The 24,959-nt window shown below is 38.5% G+C and overlaps 1 protein-coding gene across 8 annotated transcripts in view; it reads left to right on the top strand.

The window, feature by feature from the left end:
- The window catches only part of VAMP7 (vesicle associated membrane protein 7), a 282,802-nt gene that overhangs the window by 204,668 nt on the left and 53,175 nt on the right, over positions 1–24,959 (top strand). For 6 of the 8 annotated variants that reach the window (XM_070291950.1, XM_070291947.1, XM_070291946.1 and 3 more), the window contains exons 2-4: positions 2,714–2,868; positions 9,316–9,373; positions 14,677–14,814. In XM_070291950.1, coding sequence (XP_070148051.1) covers positions 2,723–2,868; positions 9,316–9,373; positions 14,677–14,814 — 342 coding nt within the window. In that variant the 5' untranslated portion in view covers positions 2,714–2,722. The remainder of the gene's footprint in view (positions 1–2,713; positions 2,869–9,315; positions 9,374–14,676; positions 14,815–24,959) is intronic. The other 2 variants (XM_070291951.1, XM_070291948.1) reach the window with 1 other exon arrangement.

The raw sequence follows: 24,959 nt of genomic DNA on the forward strand, positions 1-24,959 counted from the left end.
TGGCCCCTCGCCTTTGGGCTATGGCTGTTGCATGCCTGCCTCTCTGCCTCCAGTGGGTGAGGGGCCGGTCCGCAGCCAGCCAGCACTCCTTTGGTGATCATTCAGTTCTTTGTTCTGTGAAGCTGCCCAGGCTGTGCCTCAGGTTAGAGCTTTTTGTGGGAAAGTTCTCTCTCTCTCTTTTTTGCTCTCTTTCTGGCTACCCCATGGTTTGGCTTGCTGTCTCACCTTAGCTCCCTCAGATTGCCCTCAGGGCATTCAGGCCTGGTCCTTACCCTAAGCAGTGCAGCCTGCGCCTCCCTGTTCAGCACCTGCTCCCTGCTGGCAGACGCGAGCATCTGGGCTACTTCTTCCACTGGCAGTTGCAGTTAGGCTTGTATTCTGTGAGTTTTCTTTTTCTTTCTCCCGGTTATGTTGCCCTCTGAGATTCCAAACTCCCCACAGACCTGCCATTGAGAGGGTTTCCTGATGTTTGGAAACTTCTCCTCCTTCACGACTCCCTCCCCGGGATGGGTCTCTGTCCCAGACTCTTGTCTCTCTTTTTGTCTATTATATTTTGTCCTACCTCCTTTCGAAGAGAATGGGCTGCCTTTCTGGGTGCCTGGTGTCCTCTGCCAGCGTTCAGAAGTTGTTTTGTGGAAGTTGCTCAGCATTCAAATGATCTTTTGATGAATTTGTGGGGGAGAAAGTGGTCTCCCCGTCCTATTCCTCCGCCAGTTGAGGCTTTTAGAATCAAGGGATATGATGTATGAGAGAGTCATTTGGAAATTAAGACATGCTACTACTTATGTGTTTGGAGAAATCCAGAAAGAAGATGGCTGAGAACACAACCCTTGAAACACTTTCATCTAGAGAGTGAAATGAAGAGACCTCAAGAGGAGTTCAGCTCAAAAGACAGATGAGCACTTCTGTATACTATCCTTCTTACCAAGGACATTCCAAGAGGGAATCCCTCACCTCAATATAATTGCTGCGTTTCACAAAATGTGGTCCTGTGAATCACCTGCATCCAGACTGGGTTGGCTTAAATGTATATTTCAGGACCCTACCTCAGGCGTACTTGAACAGAATTTCAGGAGATTGTACCAGGGATTTGAATTTTTAATAAGGGATTCTCACTCTGCCACCCAGGATGACTCTGGCTTATTGGATGAAATGGAGCATGTTAACAAATAACATTAGGTTGAAGAATTAGCTGAAGAATAGGAAGACATTCGTTCATCCCTTTTATAAGTTTATGGCATTAAATAAGAGAAACCTGACTGTTCTGTGGGGAAAGATAGTATAAATTCATAAATATGAGGAAAATACACACAAACCTCTTTTTATTGAAGTATGCTTTATTGTGCTTCATGGATTTTGCTTTTTTTTTTTTTTAACAAATCAAAGGTTTGTAGCGACCCTGCATTGAACAGGTCTATCAGCATCACTTTTCCAGTAATATTTTCTACATTTCATGTCTCTGTGTAACATTTTAATAATTCTTGCAATATTTCAAACTTTTTCATTTTATTTGTTATGGTGATCTGTGATCAGTCATCTCAGATGTTACGATTATGACTTGCTGAAGGCTCCATGATGGTTAGCATTTTTTAGCAATTAAGTATTTTTTATTTAAGACATGAATATTGATATAAGATATAATGCTATTGCACACTTAGTAGACTATAGCATATTATAAACATATCTTCTGTATACATTGGGAAAGCAAAAAGCTCATGTTACTTGTTTTATTGTTATATTTGCTTTATTGTGGTAGTCTAGAACTGAACCTACAGTATCTCCCAGGTATTACTATAGTCTTAAACTCATGCTGTACTGTTTTTGAAATATTTTGTTTATAAAAGATCTTACAATAATTTATAGAACCATTCCTCTCTTGTGGAAGATTTGGGTTGTTTTCACTTTGTTCCTGTGATGGTTAATGCCTTCATAGTAGAGGCAGTATACAGTGTAGAGATAAAATTGTGGGTACTAGAATCATACTTCCTCAGTTTAAATCACAACTTTTGTCACTGTAATTTTAGTTCTGTAATTCTGGATAAATTATGTAAGTCATCTATCCTTAAGTTTCCTCATTTTACTGTAAATGTCATAGTAGTGTATTAATTTAATTGATGTAAGGATTAAATGAGTTAATAAATGTGAAGTGTTTAAAATTGTGCCTGGCATATAGTAAGTACTTAATACATATGGGCTATTATTATTGATAATACATGTATTTGTAAATCTAGAATCTAACTTTTATTGAACTATTTCCCTAGGATAAATTTTCAAGATGAGATCACTTCATTAAAGAATGAAGACTCTTTCTGTCCCTTTGCCATCTATGGTCATTGCTTTTCAGAGGGTGATAATCAATTTGTGCTGTATAATTTGCAAATGCAACCTATCTATCAATGTAATTGTGTGTGTATGTATGTATCATATGCATTGCATTGTATACACACATATACATAAAAGTGTATATATATATATGTGTATCCATTTGATTTGTCTCTGTATTTGAATGCACATCAGTATGTTTTAGGCTTGTAGGTCACAAGACTGTGACCTTGTTAAGTCTGTTCTGTTTACTCTTACAGTGCCTTGGTCAATATTGTCATGGATGGATGGATGGATGTTGGTAAATGATAGATAGTAAGTTACTTTTGAAAGGTTATATCAAAGAAATATTCTAAATCTTATGTTTCTTTTTTTTTTTTCTTTTTGATAGATTGAAGCCATGGCCATTCTTTTTGCTGTTGTTGCCAGGGGAACCACTATCCTTGCCAAACATGCTTGGTGTGGAGGCAACTTCCTGGAGGTGACAGAGCAGATTCTGGCTAAGATACCTTCTGAAAATAACAAACTAACGTACTCACATGGCAAGTGAGTTCTGCTTTGTGTGGGTAGCGGGTAAAAGAAATGAATTATATTATTATACTCAGAACAGTAGAAAACTAGAAAAGCAAGCTTCTCAGTAGATAATTTTAATAAGCTGACAGAACAATAATCTTTACCAGCTTAGAAAATGTCTGGTTCTATTAATTTTAAATTTAGCTAAAATTATTTTATTCTGTCACCTAAGTGTTACTTGTATTTTAAAGAACAATATGGAAATGTTAGATATAAAAGTGATTCTGCTATAGAGCTCTAGGATATGTGAAACTTGATATAGTTATGATAAATAATAATTATTTGTTCATTCTTTCTGTAAATATTTACTGAGCACTTAACTGTCACCAGACACTTTGGTGGTGCTGGAGATACATGAAATTACTCAGTATTTGTCCTCGTTGTTTAATGGAGGTTATAGTTTAATGAAGGAGATGGTCAAATTCATAGATAATCACAGTAGAGAGTAGAAAGTAGTGGGTAGGGGGTGGTATTGCAGGTAGAAGGAACAGCTGGTAGAGAAGTATGGAGACATGAGCTCATAATGCATATTTAGTGAACTTCGGGTGATTCTCTGTGACTGGTGCACAACGTCATGAAAATAAAGCTAGAGAGATTGACAGAAGAGAAGTCCTATAGGGCCTCATAGGCCATGTTAAGGGGTTGTACATTACGCAGTGGGCAATGGGAAGGCATTGAACGTTTCCAGCTGGGGTGTGACATGGTAAGGTTTTGCTTTAGAAAGATCACTGTTGTGGCTGATTGGAGAATGAATTGAAGGGGGCATAGGTGGGAAATCTTAGTAATCATAAATATTGCCTCAGCCTTCCTCCTTAATACTTAAAAATCTTTTGCTACCTAACTCATCCTAATTTCCTTAGACCCTATCTCAGTAGGAGGTCCTTGTTGGTTTCCAGAACTAACTCCTTATATCATTTAGGATTTAGTGTAAGCTACTGCAACAGAGAGACCCTAAAAGACAGTGTTAATTTATGAGATAGCCCAGAGGTGAAGACTTCGGGACTGTTGGAGTGGCTCTGCCAGTTTCAGTTAGTGCCTTGGAATTCTGGCCAAGGCAGCTTCTTCAGCTCTGGTATTTTTTAAGGCACATTCCAGAAGTGGCTGATAGTATTGTTCACTACATCATTATGCAGCTAACCTAGCTGGAAATGGAGACTAAAATTTGTCATTTCTAGCTATGTAGCCATGTGCTCAGCTAGAACTCCATTACTCTGGAAGAAATTCTAGGGTATCAGGAGATAGCTCACAATCTTCTAGTCTACTCTTCCGGGCCTCCAAAATATTTGGATGTGCTCTTCTTCCCAAAAAACACACTTCCTCTCTGCAGGAAGTGGCCCCAAAGATTTATCTGATCGCTTTGTCCAGCTCCAGGTCCAGACAGTCTGGGTGATACAGTCCTCTCCGTCATACCCAGAGATGACTCCTGTGGCCTATTGACATGCAGATGTCACTGCTTCCCAGCAGTATTCAAATAACTACCACACAGTAATTTCAGAGACTCCTGTTCTGACCCAGGAGTGGTTCTGCTTTGCATGAAGAATTTCTTCATCTTTTCTCCCTTTGTTCTCCCAGAGGCTCCTCCTGGTACATTATCCTCTGTGGCCACGTCCAAAATGGGTATTAGTGAGTTTGTCATCTTTGGGAACTGCACAGGTTCCGTAGTCTACTACTCTCTGGTGTAGTTTAGGGTCTGAGAAATTACCTAGGGGTTAAATGACTCCGGTTGCTCGTGAGTATGGCTTCAGGGTTTCTTAAAAAATTTGCTGGGCTTAACGATCGTGTTTCTAGTCAGTTCCCAGGAAAATGCTCAGGGAAAGCATGTGTCATCTTTTTAGAGGCAAGACTGGGAAGCAGGATATATACCTTCCACTCACATTTTATCAGGCAGAACTTATCACATAGCCATATCTAACTCTAAGGGAAGTTGGCTATGTAATCCAATGAAAATGTGGTTATACTGCAAGAAAGCAATGTTACTTATCTGCTGTGTCTTTCTACCTACATCCTTACCCAGTCCTACCTGGTCTCATTTGGAGTAAGTATCCGTCACTGAGTTGTTTCTTTCTTTTTAAGCTTCTACCTTGGTTTCTTTCCTATAATCATGTTCCATTATCCCAATCAAACATATCTTTTATTTCAGTCAGTTCACTTCACTCAGTCATTTCCGACTCTTTGTGACCCCATGGACTGCAGCATGCCAGGCTTCCCTGTCCATCACCAACTCCCGGAGCTTACTCAAACTCATGTCCATTGAGTTGGTGATGCCATCCAACCATCATCCTCTGTCATTCCCTTCTCCTCCTGCCTTCAATCTTTCCCAACATCAGGGTCTTTTCCAGTGTTATCACTGTATACCAAAAGAAAAAGTTCCATTTTACTGTATGAAAATAATTTTTTCCTGAAATCTGACCTTCTTCTTGCTATTTCTTTCATTAATAGCATCACCAGTCATTCAGCTGGCTAAGCTTAAAACTTCAGAATCACATTTGACTTCTTCACCAAATCTTTGCCATTCTGCTACAAGAGGTATTTTAGTCTCCTCTCTCCACATTCATCATAGTGTTTGCTCAGACATTCATTGTTTCTCATTCCTAATGACCTCCTCCTAACTGGTTTTTCGGCTCCCTTGGTGGCTCAGTCAGTAAGGAATCCATCTGCAATGCAGATCACCTGCAGCACAGGAGACACAGGTTTGATCCCTGGGTCAGGAAGGTCTCCTGGAGAAGGAAATGACAACCCACTCCAGCATTCTTGCCTGGAGAGTTCCATGGACAGAGGAGCCTGGTGGGCTACAGTCCATGGTGTTGCAAACAGTTGGACATGACTGAGCGACTAAACCACAACTGGTCTTTCTGCTTCTAGTTGATCCCTCCTTAAATCTGTATTTAACATTCCTAAGATTATACTTTCTTGCTTAAAACCCAAACTAAGCCTTCATTATTTTGTCTATTTCTGACTTTTCCATCTTTGTCTCTATAGATATCTTTGTCATTCCCAGACCAATCTATGTTATTTTAAGCTTTGGTATATATATATTTTTGATCTTGCATCTTGGAATGTCCTTCCCCTCCTAGGTCCCCTGGTACATTTTTGCTCTTTTTACATGTCCCAAATGAAATACTTTCTAATTTTCACTTTAATCCTTCTAAAAGGGCGATTCTAATAATGTCCCTTCCTTCACCAGGTACTCAGGGTAAAGTTTCTTAACTCAGCTTGAAAAATTCTTCAAGATTTGCCTCTTCTGGCCCCATCTCTCATTACTTGAGCCCTCAGTTTTGTTCTTCAGCCATACTTAGCTATGTGCATATCAATTCTGGGTTCGTTCTCTCTTTTTAGCCTCTGCAATAGCTGTTACTTTTTCAAAATTTGAGTTTGTCTTCCTGAGCTTATGTTTCCTCTTCTAGAAACCCCTGAAAACTCCAAGACTGTGCCAGGTGCCCCCTTTTTATGTGTCTCCATAGTATCTTGTCAGAGAAGGCAATGGCACCGCATTCTAGTACTCTTGCCTGGAAAATCCCATGGATGGAGGAGCCTGGAAGACTGCAGTCCATGGGGTCGCTGAGGGTAGGACATGACTGAGCGACTTCACTTTCACTTTTCACCTTCATGCATTGGAGAAGGAAATGGCAACCCACTCCGGTGTTCTTGCCTGGAGAATCCCAGGGACAGGGGAGCCTGGTAGGCTGCCATCTGTGGGGTTGCACAGACTCGGACATGACTGAAGTGACTTAGCAGCAGCATAGTATCCTGTATTTATTCATTATAGCACTTCTGACACTGTGTTATAATTGCAATCTTCCTTTTTTGTCTCTGTCCCCTGACTATAGGCTCCTTGATGGCAGCAACCATACCTCATTACCTCCTATGGTCTTTGTGCCAAGGTACTCTGAAGTGTGGTTTTGTTGTTGTTGTCCAGTCACCAAGTTGTGTCTGACTCTTTGTTACCCAGTGGACTGCAGCATGCCAGGTTCCCTGTCCCTCATTGTCTCCTGGAGTTGGCCCAAGTTCACATCCATTGAATCAGTGAAGTCATCCAACCATCTCACTCTCTGTCGACCTCTTCTTCTGCCTTCAATCTTTCCTAGCATCAGTTTTTTTCCGAGGAGTCAGCTGTTTGCATCAGGTGGCCAAAGTATTGGAGCTTCATCTTTAGCATCAGTACTTTAAATGAGTATTCAGGATTGATTTCCTTTAAGATTGACTGGTTTGATCTCCTTGCTGTCCAAGGAACTCTCAAGAATCTTCTCCAGCACCACAATTCGAAAGCATCAATTCTAAGTGTGGTTTCAGTTCAGTCCAGTCACTCAGTCGTGTCTGACTCTTTGCAACCCAATGTACTGCAGCACACCAGGCTTCCGTGTTTTATTACCAACTCCTGGGGCCTGCTCAAACTCATGGACATCAAGTTGGTGATGCCATCCAACCATCTCATCCTATATTGTCCCCTTCTCCTCCTGCCTTCAATCTTTCCCAGCATCAGGGTCTTTTCCAATGAGTCAGTTATTTGCATCAGGTGGCCAAAGTATCGGAGTTTCAGCTTCAGCATCCGTCCTTCCAAAGAACTTCCAAAGTCCTTGAGAACCCCATGAAAAGTATGAAAAGGCAAAAAGTGTGGTTTAGTAGAAACAAATTTTGTAGGGGGAATGATGACTTCTATTTTTGCACCTGCTGTGTTTGTCTATGGTATGTCTAGTTAGATATGTCTAGCCAACAGTAGCATGTTCAGGCCTTGAGCCTAGGAGATAGGTCAGATTTAGATTTGGAAATCAGTGTAATTGTATTAGCTGAAAACAGGTATCAGCAGCAAAACATGAAAGTGGGTGCCACCCTCCAAGGAATCTTTGTGAGAAAAGCAGGGGGCTGAGGATGCTGGAAAGCATCAACAGAGAGGGAAAGAGATTACCATATAAACCAGGCAAGCCTGGTGTCAAAAAATCTAGTGAAGAGAGAGCAGTTTCTAGAGGAAGGAAGTGGTCAGCAGTATCAAATGTGTCAGAGAGAGCCACTGGATGTGGAGTGTGGAAATGATTGGTGGAGTTGATGTGACCAGTTTCAGAGTGGTGGAGGAAGACATTTGAGTTCCAACACCTCCTTATAATTCATATCAAACCTCTATGTGAACATTAATGATACAATTCAGCAGCTACTCTTGTGTATCTACTTGCCCAGAGTAGAAATCTGGGAAGCAAAATCAAATTATCTCTCTGCCTCAACCCCAATAGCCAGTCCTCAAGTTCTTTTATCTGTTCCTTCTTCGTTGTCCATAGTACTTTAGTTTGCTTCCTTCAGTGTTCTACTTAGTAGTCTCCTGCCTGCTCCTCCTTTTGATTAATTCTCATACTCTAGCCAAAGCATCCTTTTCTGTGGCAGTTCTGATCACACTCCCCTTGCTAAGACCGTTTGATGCTTGATCGTTGATCTTAGGATTATATAGATATAGTGAGACTTGAAAACCTTATACAAGATTTGAAAGTATTTGCTTACTTACAGCCTCCTTTGTGGAAGCCATTTATTTTTGTTCTGTACATTCTATACTTTAGCCATGTTAATTAATTTTACTTTCAAACCCAGTATGCGCTGTTTTATCTCGAAGCCCTAAAGCCTGTTGGTCTTCACTTGTTCTTCTTGCCATCTCTTACTTGGTCTTCAGGTTCAGCTCAGACATGTGCTCCGGGATGTCCTCCAGTTACCCTTTGCCAAACTCCTCTATATAGATATAGGTGTCTCTTCTATATCCCTATAGCACCATGTATTGCCTTTAACTCTTCCCCTCCCCTCTAACTCTTTATCATCCTCCTTACTATGCAGTTCCACAGTTGCCTACACTTTCATTCTCTGAAGGCATGGACTGATGATTTTGCTTATTTGTATCCTCAGCACCTAACCCAGTAACTGGCTCTGAGTCGATGCCAAATATATGTCATTGTTGAGTATCTGGTAGAAAAAAATGTTTGCTCTGTGTGGCCCATTTGGGTGTTTATCTTAATTATGTGTCCTTCAGATGTCATCTCTTGTTCAAACCTTAAGAATCTGAGACTTCGCTAGCAATCCAGTGGTTAGGATTCAGTGCTTTCCCTGCTGGGGCCTGGGTTCAGTCCCTGCTCAGGGAACTAAGATCCGGCATGTCGTGCAGCAAAGCAAAAACAGTCCAAGTATGCTTTCTTAGATATTATTTTTATGAATAATGTGCATGATATTGCACTATTTAGATAGGATAAAGACCTTGTTTTAATTTCTTATTTATTTCTATCAAGTTTGACTTGAGAGAAATAGGTATATAGGCGAGAGGGAAAGTAGACAGTATTTGTAAATAATATGGTCATGTTGGCAGTTCTAAAGTTTCTTATACATAGATAGAAGATAGAAGTGAAAGAGATATTGCTCATAACCACAGTAAGTTTTATATCTTTTATTCTACAGTTATCTGTTTCATTACATCTGCCAAGACAGGATTGTATATCTTTGTATCACTGATGATGTAAGTAATTTGAGGACATGTTGCTCTTTAACTGTGTGTAACATTAGTAGAGTTAGTTCTTAATTATCTGTATCTGTGATGGGTAAAGTTGACGCAAATATAACTTTCTATAGCTCAAAATTGTTTTTTATGCTTTGCATTTGTCATATAAAGCAGCAAATCACAGAAAAAGTTGATATCTGGGTATATGCAAATCAGTTTGGTTTTGTAGAGTTTTAGATGAACCATTTATTATAACTTCTACACTTAATTTATTGTATAGTGAGAATTGGTGTTCATTATTATGATTCTTCAGTATCAGACCCTCAAAATTTATCTGAAATAGTAAATAGATGATTTCACTCCTTTAATCAGTAGTTAGTGAATTTTTTAATGTATGTGGACTTTGGGAAAACAAAATCACAACACATTATAATCAACTTTGTAAACCCATAGTTTACATTGGTAGGTTGTTTTTGAGCATTTGTAGTTTGATGCAAAATGCTCAATACCTTAACAGTGCCATCAAGGTCCTCTCTCCTCTCTGCAATCCTAGTGTCAACTTCTTCTTGGACACATTTCCCTTATGGTTTCAAAGAGCTATGTGCTTATTTATTTGTGTCCAAAAAAGAGGGGCTATGTCTTCTCAAGTCTCTTCCTGCAGGATGAGGAAACTCCCCAGAGGCACACCTTTCCCTTCTCCCACTTTCAAAGTGGACTTTTCATGCCTTATGGCTAGGACTAGGTTATGTACTTATTTTTAAATTGATCACAGACAAGAGCCATGGAATTGGCATGATTGCCATAGGTAGTGGTTCTTAACGTTTATTGTATCACAGACCTCTTTGCTGCTCATGGATCACTCCCAGAATTTTTTAAATGCATGATTTTATTAGGTTGCTGCAAAAGTAATAGCAGTTTTGGACCCTGAATTTTAAATCTAGGCTCAAATACATCTTTATTAATCAAAATAAGAACCATTACAATCAATACATTTTTGCCAATGAGAAATAAGCTTGATTATTCCTGTAGCAAAAAAAAAATCTGTGCTTTAGGATTTGATGAACTCTTGGAAAGCTTTTTCTGTGTGCTGCTGGTCATGGAAGCATTTTCCCTGCAAAAAGTTGTTGAGGTGCTTGAAGAAGTGGTAGTCAGTTTGCAAGAGGTCAAGTGAATATGGCAGATGAGGCAAAACTTCATAGCCCAATTCATTCAACTTTTGAAGCTTTGGTTATATGACAAGTGGCCGGGCATTGTTGCAGAGAAGAACTGGGCCCTTTTTGTTGACTGATGCAAGCTGCAGTCATTGCAGTTTTTGGTGCATCTCCTTAATTTGCTGAGCACACTTCTCAGATGTTAATGGTTTTGCCAAGATTCAGAAAGCTGTAGTGGATCAGATGGGCAGTAGACAACCAAACAGTGACTAATACCTTTTTTTTTTTTCTTGGTGCAAGTTTGGCATGGGGAGGTGCTTTGGAGCTTCATCTCAGTTCAACCACTGAGCTGGTTGTTGTGGAAAATCCAATTTTTGTCGCACATCACAATCCAACCAAGAAGTGGTTTGTTGTTGTTGTGTAGAATAAGAGAAGATAACACTTCAAAATGATTATCTTTTTTTGATTTGTGATCAGCTCAGGAGGAAAAGAGCTTGTCTGAGGAGGCCTTACAAATAACTGAGAAAAAGGCAAAAGGCAAAGGAGAAAAGGAATGATATACCCATCTGAATGGAGAGTTCCAAAGAATAGCAACAAGAGATAAGAAAGATTTCTAAGTGAACAATGCAAAGAAATAGAAGGAAACAATACAATAGGAAAGATTGGAGATTTCTTCAAGAAAATTAGATACCAAGGGAACATTTCACACAAAGATGAGCACAATAAGGACAGTAACAGTATGCACCTAACAGAAGTAGAAGATACTAAGAAGAGGTGGCAAGAGTACACAGAAGAACTATACAAAAAGATCTTCATGACACAGATAACCGCAATGGTTTGATCACTCACCTAGAGCCATACATCTTAGAGGGCAAAGTCAAGTGGGCCTTAGGAAACATCACTATGAACAAAGAGTGCAGGTGATGGAATTCCAGCTGAGCTATTTCAAATCCTGAAAGATGATGCTGTTAAAATGCTGCATTCAATATGCCAGCAAATTTAAAAAATTCAGCAGTGGCCACAGGACTGGAAAAGATCAGTTTTCATTTCAGTGCCAAAGAAGGGCAATGCGAAAGAATGTTCAGACTACTGCCCAATTGCACTCATTTCACATGCTAGCAAAGTAATGCTCAAAATTCTCCAAGCCAGACAGACTTCTATAGTACATGAACTGTGAACTTCCAGATGTTCAAGATGGAGTTAAAAAAGGCAGAGGAACCAGAGAGATCAAATTGCCAACATCTGTTGGATCATAGAAAAAGCAAGAGAATTAAAAAAAAAATCAACTTCTGCTTCATGGACTACACTAAAACGTTTGACTCTGTGAATCACAACAAACTGTGGAAAATTCTTAAAAAGATGGGACTACTAAACCACCTTAATTACCTCCTGCAGAACCTGTATGCAGGTCAAGAAGCAACACTTAGAACAGGACATGGAACAATAGACTGGTTTCAAATTGGGAAAGCAGTATGTCAAAGCTGTATATTGTCACCCTGTTTATTTAATTACATGCAGTGTACATCATGCAAAATGCCAGACTTGATGAAGAACAAGCTGGAATCAAGATTGCTGGGATAAATATCAATAACCTCAGATATGCAGATGACACCACCCTTATGGCAGAAAGCAAAGAACTAAAGAACTTCTTGATGAAGATGAAAGAAGAGAGTGAAAAACCTGACTTAAAACTCAACATTCAAAAAACGAAGATCATGGCATCTGTTCCATTATGTCATGGCAAATAGATGGGGAAACAATGGAAAGAGTGACAGAGTTTGTTTTCTTGGGCTCCAAAATTGCTGCAGACGGTGACTGCAGCCATAAAATTAAAAGGTGCTTGCTCCTTGGAAGAGAAAATATGACCAACCTAGACATTAAAAAGCAGAGACATTACTTTGCCAACAAAGGTCCATATAGTCAAAGCTATGGTTTTTCCAGTAGTCATGTATGGATGTGAGAGTTGGACTGTGAAGAAAGCTGAGCACCGAAGAATTGATGGTTTTGAACTGTGGTGTTGGAGAAGACTCTTGACAGTCCCTTGGACTGCAAGGAGATCAAACCAGTTAATCCTAAAGGAAATCATCCCTGACTATTCTTTGGAAGGACTGATGATGAAGCTCCAATAGTTTGGCCACCTAATGCAAAGAGCCAACTCATTAGAAAAGACTCTGATGCTGGAAAGTACTGACGGCAGGAGGAGAAGGGGATGACAGAGGACAAGATGGTTGTATGGCATTACTGAGTCAATGGACATGATTTTGAGCAAGCTCTGGTAGATGGTGAAGGACAGGGAAGCCTGGCATGCTGCAGTCCATGGGGTTGCAAATAGTTGGACACAACTGACTGACTCAACAACAACAGTAGGCAACCACTTATCAAACTTTTTCACCTTATCAATTTCCCTCAATTACCAAATGACCGCAGAATGATCAACATTGAGTTCTTGGGTAACTTCTCATGTAGTTGTAAGAGGATCAGCTTTGATGATGCTCTCAGTTAGTTATTGTCAACTTCTGATGGCCAGCCACCGTGGTTCTTATTGTCAAGACTTGATTTCTTTGAAAAGTTTCTTGAACCACCGCTGCACTGTGCATTTGTTAGCAGTTCGTGGGCCAAACACATTGTTGATGTTGTGAGTTGTCTCTGCAGCTATGACCTATATTGAACTCAAATAAGAAAATCACTCAGATTTGCTTTTTGCCTAATATCATTTCCATAGTCTAAAATACATATAGTTAGCAAGTAATAATTAGCAAAAATCATAAAATAAGAAATGCTCATTAAAATGATATGTAACATAACCACATGTATTTAAAAATGTATCTCAATATCAAATGGCAAAGTTCAACAATGCAAAATCAAAATTACTTTTGCACCAACCTAGTAATACCGGTTATGTTGAAATTCAGTATTCAGGACTTCCCTGGTGGCTCAGGTGATAAAGAATCTGCCTGTAATGCAGGAGACCTGGGTTTGATTCCTGAGTTGAGAAGATCCCCTGGAGAAGGGAACAGCTACCCACTCCAGTATTCTGGCCTGGAGAATTTCATGGACAGAGGAGCCTGGCAGGCTACAGTCCATGGGGTCGCAGAGTCAGACACAACTGAGTGACTTTCACAGTGTTCAAAGTAGTTTAAATATTGATTTAGTAATATATGCTTCTTTATGAATTCACTAATAACAAGATATAGTCATGGGTTTAATAAACATAGTTTTGATGTGGTGATAAGTATTAATGATATTTTGAGAGATGTCTGTAACTGATGATATATGCAAAAAAGACTTCTCTTGGTGACAGAGTCCCAGATACTGTTTAATGCTACTCTATTTTGTTACTACATTCACAGTTGAAATTTGAGTTAAAGTTTGGTGAAAATAATAATGAGATTTTTTTTGAATCCAAATACATTGGCCCCTTGAATTTGGACCGTTGACCCAACTTTAAGAATTCTTGGCTTGGACTACTCATCTTAGGTGAATTGGAGATGTGTGGCAACCACAGTGATTATCACAATGACTTATATTCCCTGGTTTCACAGTATTTTCTAAAATTATTTAAAAAATCCAGTTATATCTGAAATGACTGATGTGAAAGTGCTGAGAGTAGGTGAGAAATAGCACTAAATTTGGGTTGGTCAGAGTTGAGTCTTACATTTCTTAAGCTATAATTGTACTTTTGTGTATAGGTTATACACATACAGTTTTTGACTGGAACTAGACAAGAGTACATTCCTTGATCTTTTCAAATATACCTCCACTACTGAAAAACGTTAATTAAAAGTTTATGTCAATAGTGTTATCTTTGTGTGTGAAAGACTGTACTATTACAATGGATTTCTCAAGCATCTTCTTGTGCTGGGCTTTCTAATAGATCCTGTGAAAGATATGGTTGGAGTAAAACCCAATTCCTGCTCTTCAGACGCTAGCGTAGGTATTGTTATCTTAGTTGGCAGTAATCTAACATTTGGATTCGACTCAGCTCTTTCATTTACTAGTTTCGCTTTTGGCAAGTTAGTTTCTTTTTAGAGCCTTTGTTTCTTTATCTGTAAAATGAGGTCAGTTCCTCCTTGTAGAATCATTGCTCAGTAAATATTATCTGTTCTTTTGGTTGTTTTTAATCATCCATATAATTTTTGTTTAGTGTTAACTCTGTATTCATCTCCTCAGGATTTTGAGCGTTCACGAGCCTTTAATTTTCTGAATGAGATAAAGAAGAGGTTCCAGACTACATATGGTTCAAGAGCGCAAACAGCACTCCCATATGCCATGAATAGTGAGTTCTCAAGTGTCTTGGCTGCACAGCTGGTAAGATCTTTCTCGGGATATAGTATTTGATTCATATCTTCTTTATTACTTTAAAGAACCATGGATATAGGGGACCCTGACCTGCAGTGTATTTTTCTGACTGTTATTATAAGCCAAGATAGTAAAACTTCCCAGATTAAAAAAAATATACAAATGGGCCATTTTAGGATGAAAGTGATATTCTCTATAAATGGTGGTCAGAGTATCTCATGATTGGGAAGGAGATTAAAGATCATCTACTTCAACTACCCATTTAATGTGTCAATCCACTCAACATGCCAAATGGTGTCTTAACCTGTAGATTAACCTCTACCCTCCCACAAGGTAAATTTAATTTTTGGGTAGTTCAGTTAGTCATTTGAAAATCTGTTAATCTGTATGAATACTTAATTCTCAGTTCAGTGAATTTATACATATATATACATATTATACATATACATACATTTATATTTACATATACATATTTATATACTTTTTACAGATACAAAACATCTCATGACTCTAAAGGGGTCCTCATGTTCCTATGCAGTCAGGTCCTTCCCTGAGGCAACCGCTGCTCTATTTTTGTCACCATAAATTAGTTTTCTCTTTTCTAGAATTTCTTATAAATGGAATCATACATTATATACTCTTTTGTATCTTCCTTGTTTTGCTCAGTGTAGGGTTTTTGATATTGATCCATATTGTATAAATCAGTAGTTTCCTTTTTATCTGAGTAGTATTGTATGCATATAACACAATTTGTTTATCCATTCACCTGTTGCTGGATATTTGAGTTACTTCCAGTTTTCAGCTGTCACCAACAAAACTATTATGAATATCCATGTACAAGTCTTTGCATAGACATGTGTTTTTATTTTTCTTTGGTAAATACCTAGGGGTGGAATTGCTGGGTCATATGGTGAATGATGTTTAATTTTATAATGAATCATGAAACTTTTTTCCAAAGTGGTTGTACCATTTATAGTCCCACTAGCACTTCCAGTGTTTCTGAATACTTGCCAACACTTCTTATGGTCTGTCTTTTTAATGTAATTCATCCTTGTGGATGTGTAATGATATCTCATTGTGGTCTTATTTTGCATTAAAGAATGCTTACTTTTTATCCATCAAACCGTATGAGTGCAAAGACATAAGTTTTATCTATGATAGTGTTGTGAATGAGAAAAAAGGACTCACTGTCATTGAATAATTTCCCCTTTATTTCTCCTGTAAGTGTTGTTTTTAATACCTTTTTGAGGATTATACTTCTAAATATTCATCCTGTTGGGATGAAGTTCATTTAAATAGTTATGAGTCTTTATTATTCAGTTGGTTTGTTTCATACTTCCACTAGGGAATACTTATATACATACATCTAAGTAAAACACAGTCAGCAAAATATATACCAATGCCCATTTGAAAATAAATAGGTTCAGGTTGATGGCCAAGATGGTGAAGTAGGAAACCCTGAGCTCACCTCCTTCCATGGACACACCAAAATTACAACTGTTTACAGAGCAGCTATTGATGAGAAAGATCAGAAGACTAGCAGAAAGAATATTATACTATTGAAGATATAGAGAAGGAACCATAAGAAGACAGAGGGGCAGACACAGTATAATCAAGATCCATACCTTGGAGTGGGTGGCCCACAAGTGGAATGATAATTACAATTGCAGAGATTCTCTCCAAGCAGCTAGGGGCTCAAGCTCCACATGAGGCTCCCCAGCCCTGGAGTCCTCCATTGGGAAGAAGAGCCCCCAGAATATCTGGCTTTGAAGACCAGCAGGGCTTAATTACAAGAGTGCTGAAAGACTGAGAAATAGAGACTCTACTCTTAAACAGTGTGTATAAAATCCGCATGCTCAGGAAATGAGGGCAGAAGCAGTAATTTGAAAGGAGCCCAGATCAGATCCACCTGTTGATCTTGGAGAGTCTCATGGAAAGGTGGAAAGCCACTGGAGCTCACCCTTGGGACATAGACATTGGTGGTAGGCGTTTTTGGGACCTCATTCTACCATTCTTTACCAATGGAGCCCGTAAGCACAATTTAGCATATTAATGCCAGGATGTGGCCCTACCCACCCGCCTATCTGCACCAATGCTGAGACATCTCAAGGCAAACAACTAGCCAAACAGGGAATCAGCCCCACTTATTGCAGGCTGGTTGCTTTAAGAACCCCTGAACCTACAGGGGGCTCAGGACATGGCCCTGCACACCAGTGTGTGTGCACTAGCCCTGGGAACCCTGACTTAGGCCCTATAGCCAGAGATCCTGAAACCTGGATCTGCCCACCAGTGAGCCAGCACTGTCCCCAGGGCCAAGATCACCTACTGGTGAGCAGGCGCCACCCTAGGACCCCCTGGACCCCAGCCTCGCCCACCAGCAGGCTGGCGCATCAACTCTGGAACCTCCAGAAATCTTCAGCCAGAGATCCCATGGCCCAGCTCCACAAACCAGTAGGTCTCACCAGCCAGTGGACAAACAGCAGTCCCAGGACCCACTGGGTGCTTGCCCTGCCCAGCAGCAGACCAACACCAGCTTGGGACCCTCCAAGGCCCTTCAGCCAGAGATCCCAGGACCCCCTGGGTCTCTGCAGCCAGCTGGCTTGTGACCTGGCCCTGCTCATCAGTGGCTGACAGCCTCTGTGCAAGGTAAGGTCTGGGAACCAACCAGACTGGGGGCCAGCCATCCCTACCAGATTGTCCACAACAGAAGGACCCACACAGCCTGTGTAGGTACTGTCCCTACAGCATATGGCTCTGGTGACCAGAGGGAAGTACACTGCTAGGATTCATAGGATGTTTCCTAGAAAAGGCCACTTCTTCAAGGTCAGGAAATGTAATCAACTAACCAAATACATAGAAATTAAAAAGGAAATAAGGCAAAATGAGACAGAGGAACATGTTGCAAATGAAAGAACAAGATAAAAGCCCATAAGAAGAGCTAAGTGAAGTGGACATAAGCGACCTACCCAATAAAAAACTCAAGGTAGTGATTATAAAATGATCAAAGAACCCAATAAATGATTGGATTAACAGAGTGAGAAATTAGAATTTCTTAACAAAGAGTTAGAATATGTAAAGAATGACCAAGCAAAGATGAAGAATACAATAACTGAAATAAATACACTAGAGGGAATCAATAGTGAATTGTATGATACAGAGGAACAGATCAGTGAGCTGTAAGACAGAGTAGTGGAAATCACTGAAGCTCAACAGAAAAAAAGAATAAATATAAGAAATAAGTACTGTTTAAGAAACCTCTGAAACAGCATCAGATGTACTAACATTTGCATGATAGGGCTCCCAGAAGAAGGAGAAAAGGAGGCAGAGAACATATTTGAAAGCAAATTAACTGAAGACTTCTTTATTATTCAGTTGGTTTGTTTCATACTTCCACTAGGGAATACTTATATACATACATCTAAGTAAAACACAGTCAGCAAAATATATACCAATGCCCGTTTGAAAATAAATAGGTTCAGGTTGATGGCCAAGATGGTGAAGTAGGAAACCCTGAGCTCACCTCCTTCCATGGACACACCAAAATTACAACTGTTTACAGAGCAGCTATTGAGAAAGATCAGAAGACTAGCAGAAAGAATATTATACTATTGAAGATATAGAGAAGGAACCATAAGAAGACAGAGGGGCAGACACAGTATAATCAAGATCCATACCTTGGAGTGGGTGGCCCACAAGTGGAATGATAATTACAATTGCAGAGATTCTTGGGGAAAGAAACAGATATCCAGGTTCAGCAAGCACAGAGAGTTCCCACAGGATCCACCCAAAGAGGACCACACTAAGACATTGTAATTAAAATGGCAAAAATTAAAGATAAAGAGAGAATATTAAAAGCAGCTAGGGAAAAGCAAAACGTTGCACACAAGGAAATTCCCATTTTAAGTGGTAAAAGGGAAAAACCGACAACCAAGAATCCTAAACAAGGCTTTCACTCAGATTTGATAGAGAAATAGAAAGTTTTACAGATAAACAAAAGCTAAAAGAGTTCATCACCACCAGGTTTGCTTTAAAGGAAATGTTTAAGGGGCTTCTCCAAGCCAAATAAAAGGTTATAAGAAGAAATATGAAAATTATGAAAGGAGAAATCTCATTGGTAAAGGCAAATACACAGTAAGGGTACTAAACCAATCACATATAAAGCTATGAGGAGGATTACAAAAGGAGTAAAATCACCCATAACCACAATAAGGGATTTCAAAACAGAGGTATAAAATATGTCAAAACAGTAACTGTCGGAGGGGGCATAAAAATGTAGGGTTATTAAAATGCATTTCTACTTAAGAGATGAGCAACTTAAAATAATCATGTAGATATATACAGATTATTACATACAAACCTTATGATAATCGTAAACCAGAAAACCTATACTAGATGCACACAAAGGGAAAGGAATCCAAATATAACACAAAAGATACTAATCAAATCATAAGGGATGAAAGCAAAAGAACAGAAGAGAAGTACAAAAACAACTGAAAATTAACAAAATGGCAGTAAGTACATACCTATCAATAATTAAATGAAAATGGACTAAATGCTCCAGTCAAAAGACACAGAGTGGCTGAATGGATAACAAAACAAAACCCATATATACATACTGCCTACAGGGGACTCAGTGTGGCTCTAAAGACAAAAATAGAAAGTGAAGGGATGGGAAAGGTTATTCCATGTAAATAGAAATGAGAGGGAAGCTGGGATAGCAATACTTATATCAGAGAAAATAGACTTTAAAACAAAAACTGTAAGAGACAAAGATATTACTTAATGATAAAGGAATTAATCTGAGAAGATACAACAATTTTAAATGTATATGCACCCAGCATAGGAGCACCTAAATATATAAGACAAATATTAATAGACATGAAGCAAGAAATTGATAGTAACACAATAATAGTAGGAGAGTTTACCACCACACTTAACCTCAATGGACAGATCATCCAGACAGAAAATCAGGGAGGAAACACTGGTCTTAAACAACACATTACACCTAATTGGGCTTAATTGACATATATAGAACATTCTGTCCAAAAACAGCAGAATACACATTCTTTCCAAGTGGACACAGCACATTCTCCAGGACAGATCACATGCTGGGCATAAAACAAGCCTCAGTAAATTTAAGAAAAATTGAATTCATGTCAAGCGTTTTTTCTAACCAGAATGTTATGAGGCTAGAAATCAACTATAAGAAAAAAAAAATCCAAAAAACACAAACACTTGAACGCTAAACAATATGCTACTAAACAATGGATTACTGAAGAAACCAAAGAGGAAATAAAAAAAATACTTGGAGAAAAAGAATACTTGAAGACAATTGAAAATGAAAACACAGTGATTCAAACTCTGTGGGATCCAGCAAGAGCAGTTCTAAGAGGAATGTTTATAGTAATAGAATTTTACCTCAGGAAACAAGAAAAATATCAAACAAACATTACACCCAAAGGACCCAGGAAAAGAAAAAACAAAACCCAAAATTAGTAGAAAGAAAGAAATCATAAAAATGAGAGCAAAAATAAGTGAATCAGAGATAAGGAAATAATAGAAAAGATCAATGAAACTAAGAGCTAGTTCTTTGATAAGATAAACAAAGCTAATCACTTTTATCCAGACTGATCAAGAAAAAAAATCGGGCTCAGATCAATAAAATAAGAAAAAAGGAAAAATTAAACAGATAACACAGAAATGCGAAGTTCATAATAGACTACTATGAACAACTATATGCCAGTAAAATGGACAAACTAAGAGAAACAGGGAAATTCCTAGAAATGCACAGTCTCCCAAGACTGAACCAAGAAGAAATAGAAAACATGAACAGAACAATTACCACTAATGATATGGAAAATTGAAGTTTTAAAACTTCCAACAAACAAAAGTCTAGGACCAGAAGGCTTCACAGATCAATTCTACCAAACATTTAGAAAACTCTTTCAAAAATTGCAGCAAAAGGAACCCATCTAAACTCATTCTGTAGGTCAACATCACCCTGACACAAAAAGCAAAGATATCACAAATGAAGAAAATTACAGACCATTATAGCTAATGAACATAGATTTAGAAATCACAATTTAACAAACTGAATTCAACAATACATTGAAAGGATTATACACATGATCAAGTGGGATTTATTTCAAAGATGCAAGGATGGTTCAGTATCTTGAAATCAATGTGATACACCATGATAAATTGAAGAATAAAAATCATATGATTATCTCAATAGGTACAGAAAAAGCTTTTAACAGTATTCAACATCCATTTATGATAAAACCTCTCAACAAAATGGGAACATACCCCATCATAATAAAGGGTATGTATGACAGGCCTACAGCTAACATCATACTAAGTAGTGAAAAACTGAAAGCATTCCCTCTAAAATTCGGAATAAGACAAGGATGCCACTCTTGCTACTTTTATTCAACATAGTGTTAGAACCCCTAGCTACAGTAATCAGATACAAAAAAGAAATGCAAGGAATCCAAATTCAAAAAAAAGAAGCAAAATTGTCTCTCTTTGTAGATAACCATCTTACTATCTATAGAAAATCCTAACGATACTTCCAAAAAAGCAATTGTTAGAAATAATACAGTACAATTGCAGGATATAAAATTATACAGAAACCTATCACATTTCTATATACTAACAACAGACTATCAGGAAAACAAATTACGAAAACAATCCCACTTAACCATCAGATCAAAAAGAATAAAAAAGAATGCATTTAACTAAAGAGGTAAAAGACCTGTACTCTGAAAACTAAGAACCTAATGAAAGATATTGAAGATATTGAAGAAGTTGGAAAGATATACTGTGCTCATGGACTTGAAGAATTTATATTGTTAAAAATGATTATACTAAAAATAAAGACTATGCTATGCATTCTATGGAGGCAATGCCATCCCTATCAAAATACCAACAATGATGTTTTTTTTTTTTTTTATGGGACTAGAACAAATAATTCTAAAATTTGTGTGGAGACATAAAAGATGGCAGAATGGCCAGAACTATCTTGACAAAGAAGAGCAAAACTTGATGTATTACGCTACCTCATTTCAAGCTATACTACAAAGCTGCAATAGTCAAAACAGTATAGTATTGTCCAAAAAAAAAAAAAAACAGACACATAGATCTGTGGACTGGAATGCATGCATGCTTAGCCTTGTCCAGCTCTTTGTGACCCCATGGGCTGTACCAATCTCCTTTGTCCATGGGATTTTCCAGGCAGGAATGCTGGAATGGGTTGCTGTTTCCTCGTCTGGGGGATCTTCTCAACCCAGGGATCGAACCTGTGTCTCTTGTATCTCCTGCATTGGCAGGTGGATTCTTTACCACTGAGCCACCTGGGAAGCCCATGGAACAGAATAGAGAGCCCAGAAATAAACCCATGCTTATATGGTCAATTAATCTATGACAAAGGAGGCAAGAATATACAGTGGGGGAAAAGCTGTCTTTTTCCCTTTCCACTAAATGGTGTTGGGAAATCTGGACAGCTACATGCAAAAGAATCAAACTGGATTACTTTCTTAAACCATGGACACAAGTATAAGACCTGAAACCATAAAACTTCTAGAAGAAAACATAGTATGCTCTTTAACATTGGTATTGATAGTTTTTTTGGATATGTCTCTGGCAAGGGAAACAAAAATAAACAAATGGGAGTACATCAAACTGAAAAGCTATTGCTCAGTGAAGGAAATTACCAATAAAATGAAAAGGCTGCCTACTGAAAGGGAGAAGATATTTGCAAACAATATATCTGATAAGGGGATAATACCTACAGTGAGCAAAGAACTGATAAAACTTGGACATCTAAAAAACAAGCCACAATGGAGTATTACTCAGCCATTAAAAATAATACATTTGAATCAGTTATAATGAGGTGAATGAAACTGGAGCCTATTATAGAGAGTGAAGTAAGCCAGAAAGAAAAACACCAATACAGTATACTAACATATATGGAATTTAGAAAGATAGTAATGATAACCCTGTATATGAGACAGCAAAAGAGACACAGATGTATAGAACAGTCTTTTGGACTGTGGGAGAGGGCAAGGGTGGGATGTTTTGGAGAATGGCATTGAAACATATATAATATCATATGTGAAACGAATCGCCAGACCAGGCTCAATGCATGATACAAGATGCTCAGGGCTGGTGCACTGGGATGACACAGAGGGATGGTACGGAGAGGGAGGTGGGAGGGAGGGTTCAAGGTGGGGAACACGTGTACACCCGTGGTGGATTCATGTTGATGTATGGCAAAACCAATACAATATTGTAAAGTAATAAGCCTCCAACTAAAATAAATAAATTTATATTAAAAAACCAACTATAAAGTGGACACAAGAACTGAATAGCTGTCTTTCCAAAGAAGACAGACAGATGGCCAACAGGCACTTAAAAAAAGATACACAATATCACTATTTGTCCAGGAAATGCAAGTCAAAACCACAGTGAGAGATATTACCTCACACTTGTCAGAATGGCTGTTGTCCAAAAGGCAAGAAATTAACAAGTGTTGGTGAGGATGTAGAGAAAAAGGAACCCTCCTGCACTGTTGATGGGAGTGTAAATTGGTGCGGCCACTATGGAAAACAATATGGAGATTCCTCCAAAAATTAAAAATAGAACTATCGTATTATAAGCAATTCTACTCCTGGGTATTTATCTGAAGAAAACAGAAACACTAATTAGAAAAGGCACATGTACCCCTATGTTCATTGAAGCATTATTTACAACAGCCAAGATATAGAAACAACCTAAATGTGCATCAATAGATAAGTGGATAAAGAAGATGTGATATGTATATATATACACGCACACACACATGAGTATTACTCAACCATAAAAATGAAGGAAATCTTGTCACTTGCAGCAACATTGATGGATCTAGAGGATGTCTTGCTAAGTGAAAAAAAAAGAGAAAGACAGATATTGTATGATTTCACTTATATGTAGAATCAAAAAAAAGAAACATAATAAAGCACTAACAGAGATACAGATACAGAGAAGAAATATATGATTGCCAGAGGGAAAATGTTGGTGGTAGGACAGAAATAGGTGAAGGAGATCGAGTTACAAAATTTAAGTTGCAATGTAAAAGAGTTGCAGGTATGAAGTATGCCATACTGTGAATATATAGTTGTAACTATATAATGTCTTTGGATTTTAACATATGATAACTAAGCTTATTGCTTGTGATCATTTTGAAATGTATAGATATACTGAGTTCCAAAGAATAGCAAGCAAAGGTAAGAAAGGCTTCTTAAGTGAACAATGCAAAGAACTAGAAGAAAACAATAGAACAGGAAAGACTAGAGATCTCTTTGAGAAAATTATAGCCACCAAGGGAACATTTCATGCAAAGATGGGCACAATAAAGGACAAATGATATGGATCTAACAGAAGCAGAGGATATTAAGAAGAGGTGGCAAGAATACACAGAAGAACTGTACAAAAAAGGTCTTAATGACCTGGATAACCATGATGTTGTGATCACTGACCTAGAGGCAGACATCCTGTAATGTGAAGTCAAGTGGGCCTTAGGAAGCATCACTATGAACAAAGCTAGTGGAGGTGGTGGACTTCCAGCTGAGCTATTTCAAATTCTAAAAGATGATACTGTTAAAGTGCTGCACTCAGTATACCAGCACATTTGGAAAATTCAGCAGTGGCCATAGGACTGGAAAAGGTCAGTTTTCATTCCAATCCCAAAGAAGGGCAATGCCAAAGAATGTTCAAACTGTCGCACAGTTGCACTCATTTCACATGCTAGCTAGGTAATGCTCAAAACCCTTCAAACTAGGCTTCAACAATACATGAAGCAAGAGCTTCCATATGTACAAGCTGAATTTAGAAAATACAGAGGAACCAGAAATCAAATTGCCAACATCTGTTGTATCATAGAAAAAGCAAGAGAATTTCAGAAAAAATTCTGCATCATTGACTGTGCTAAAGCACTAAGCGTGGGCGGCTGCGAGAGCTGGCTCACTAAGTGCGGGCGGCTGCGAGAGCCAGCTCACTAAGCGCTGGAATGCAAAAGTAGGAAGTCAAGAAACACCTGGAGTAACAGGAAAATTTGGCCTTGGAATGCGGAATGAAGCAGGGCAAAGACTAATAGAGTTTTGCCAAGAAAATGGCAC

Source organism: Ovis canadensis, chromosome X (assembly GCF_042477335.2).
Source record: "Ovis canadensis isolate MfBH-ARS-UI-01 breed Bighorn chromosome X, ARS-UI_OviCan_v2, whole genome shotgun sequence".
Classification (NCBI taxonomy): domain Eukaryota; kingdom Metazoa; phylum Chordata; class Mammalia; order Artiodactyla; family Bovidae; genus Ovis; species Ovis canadensis.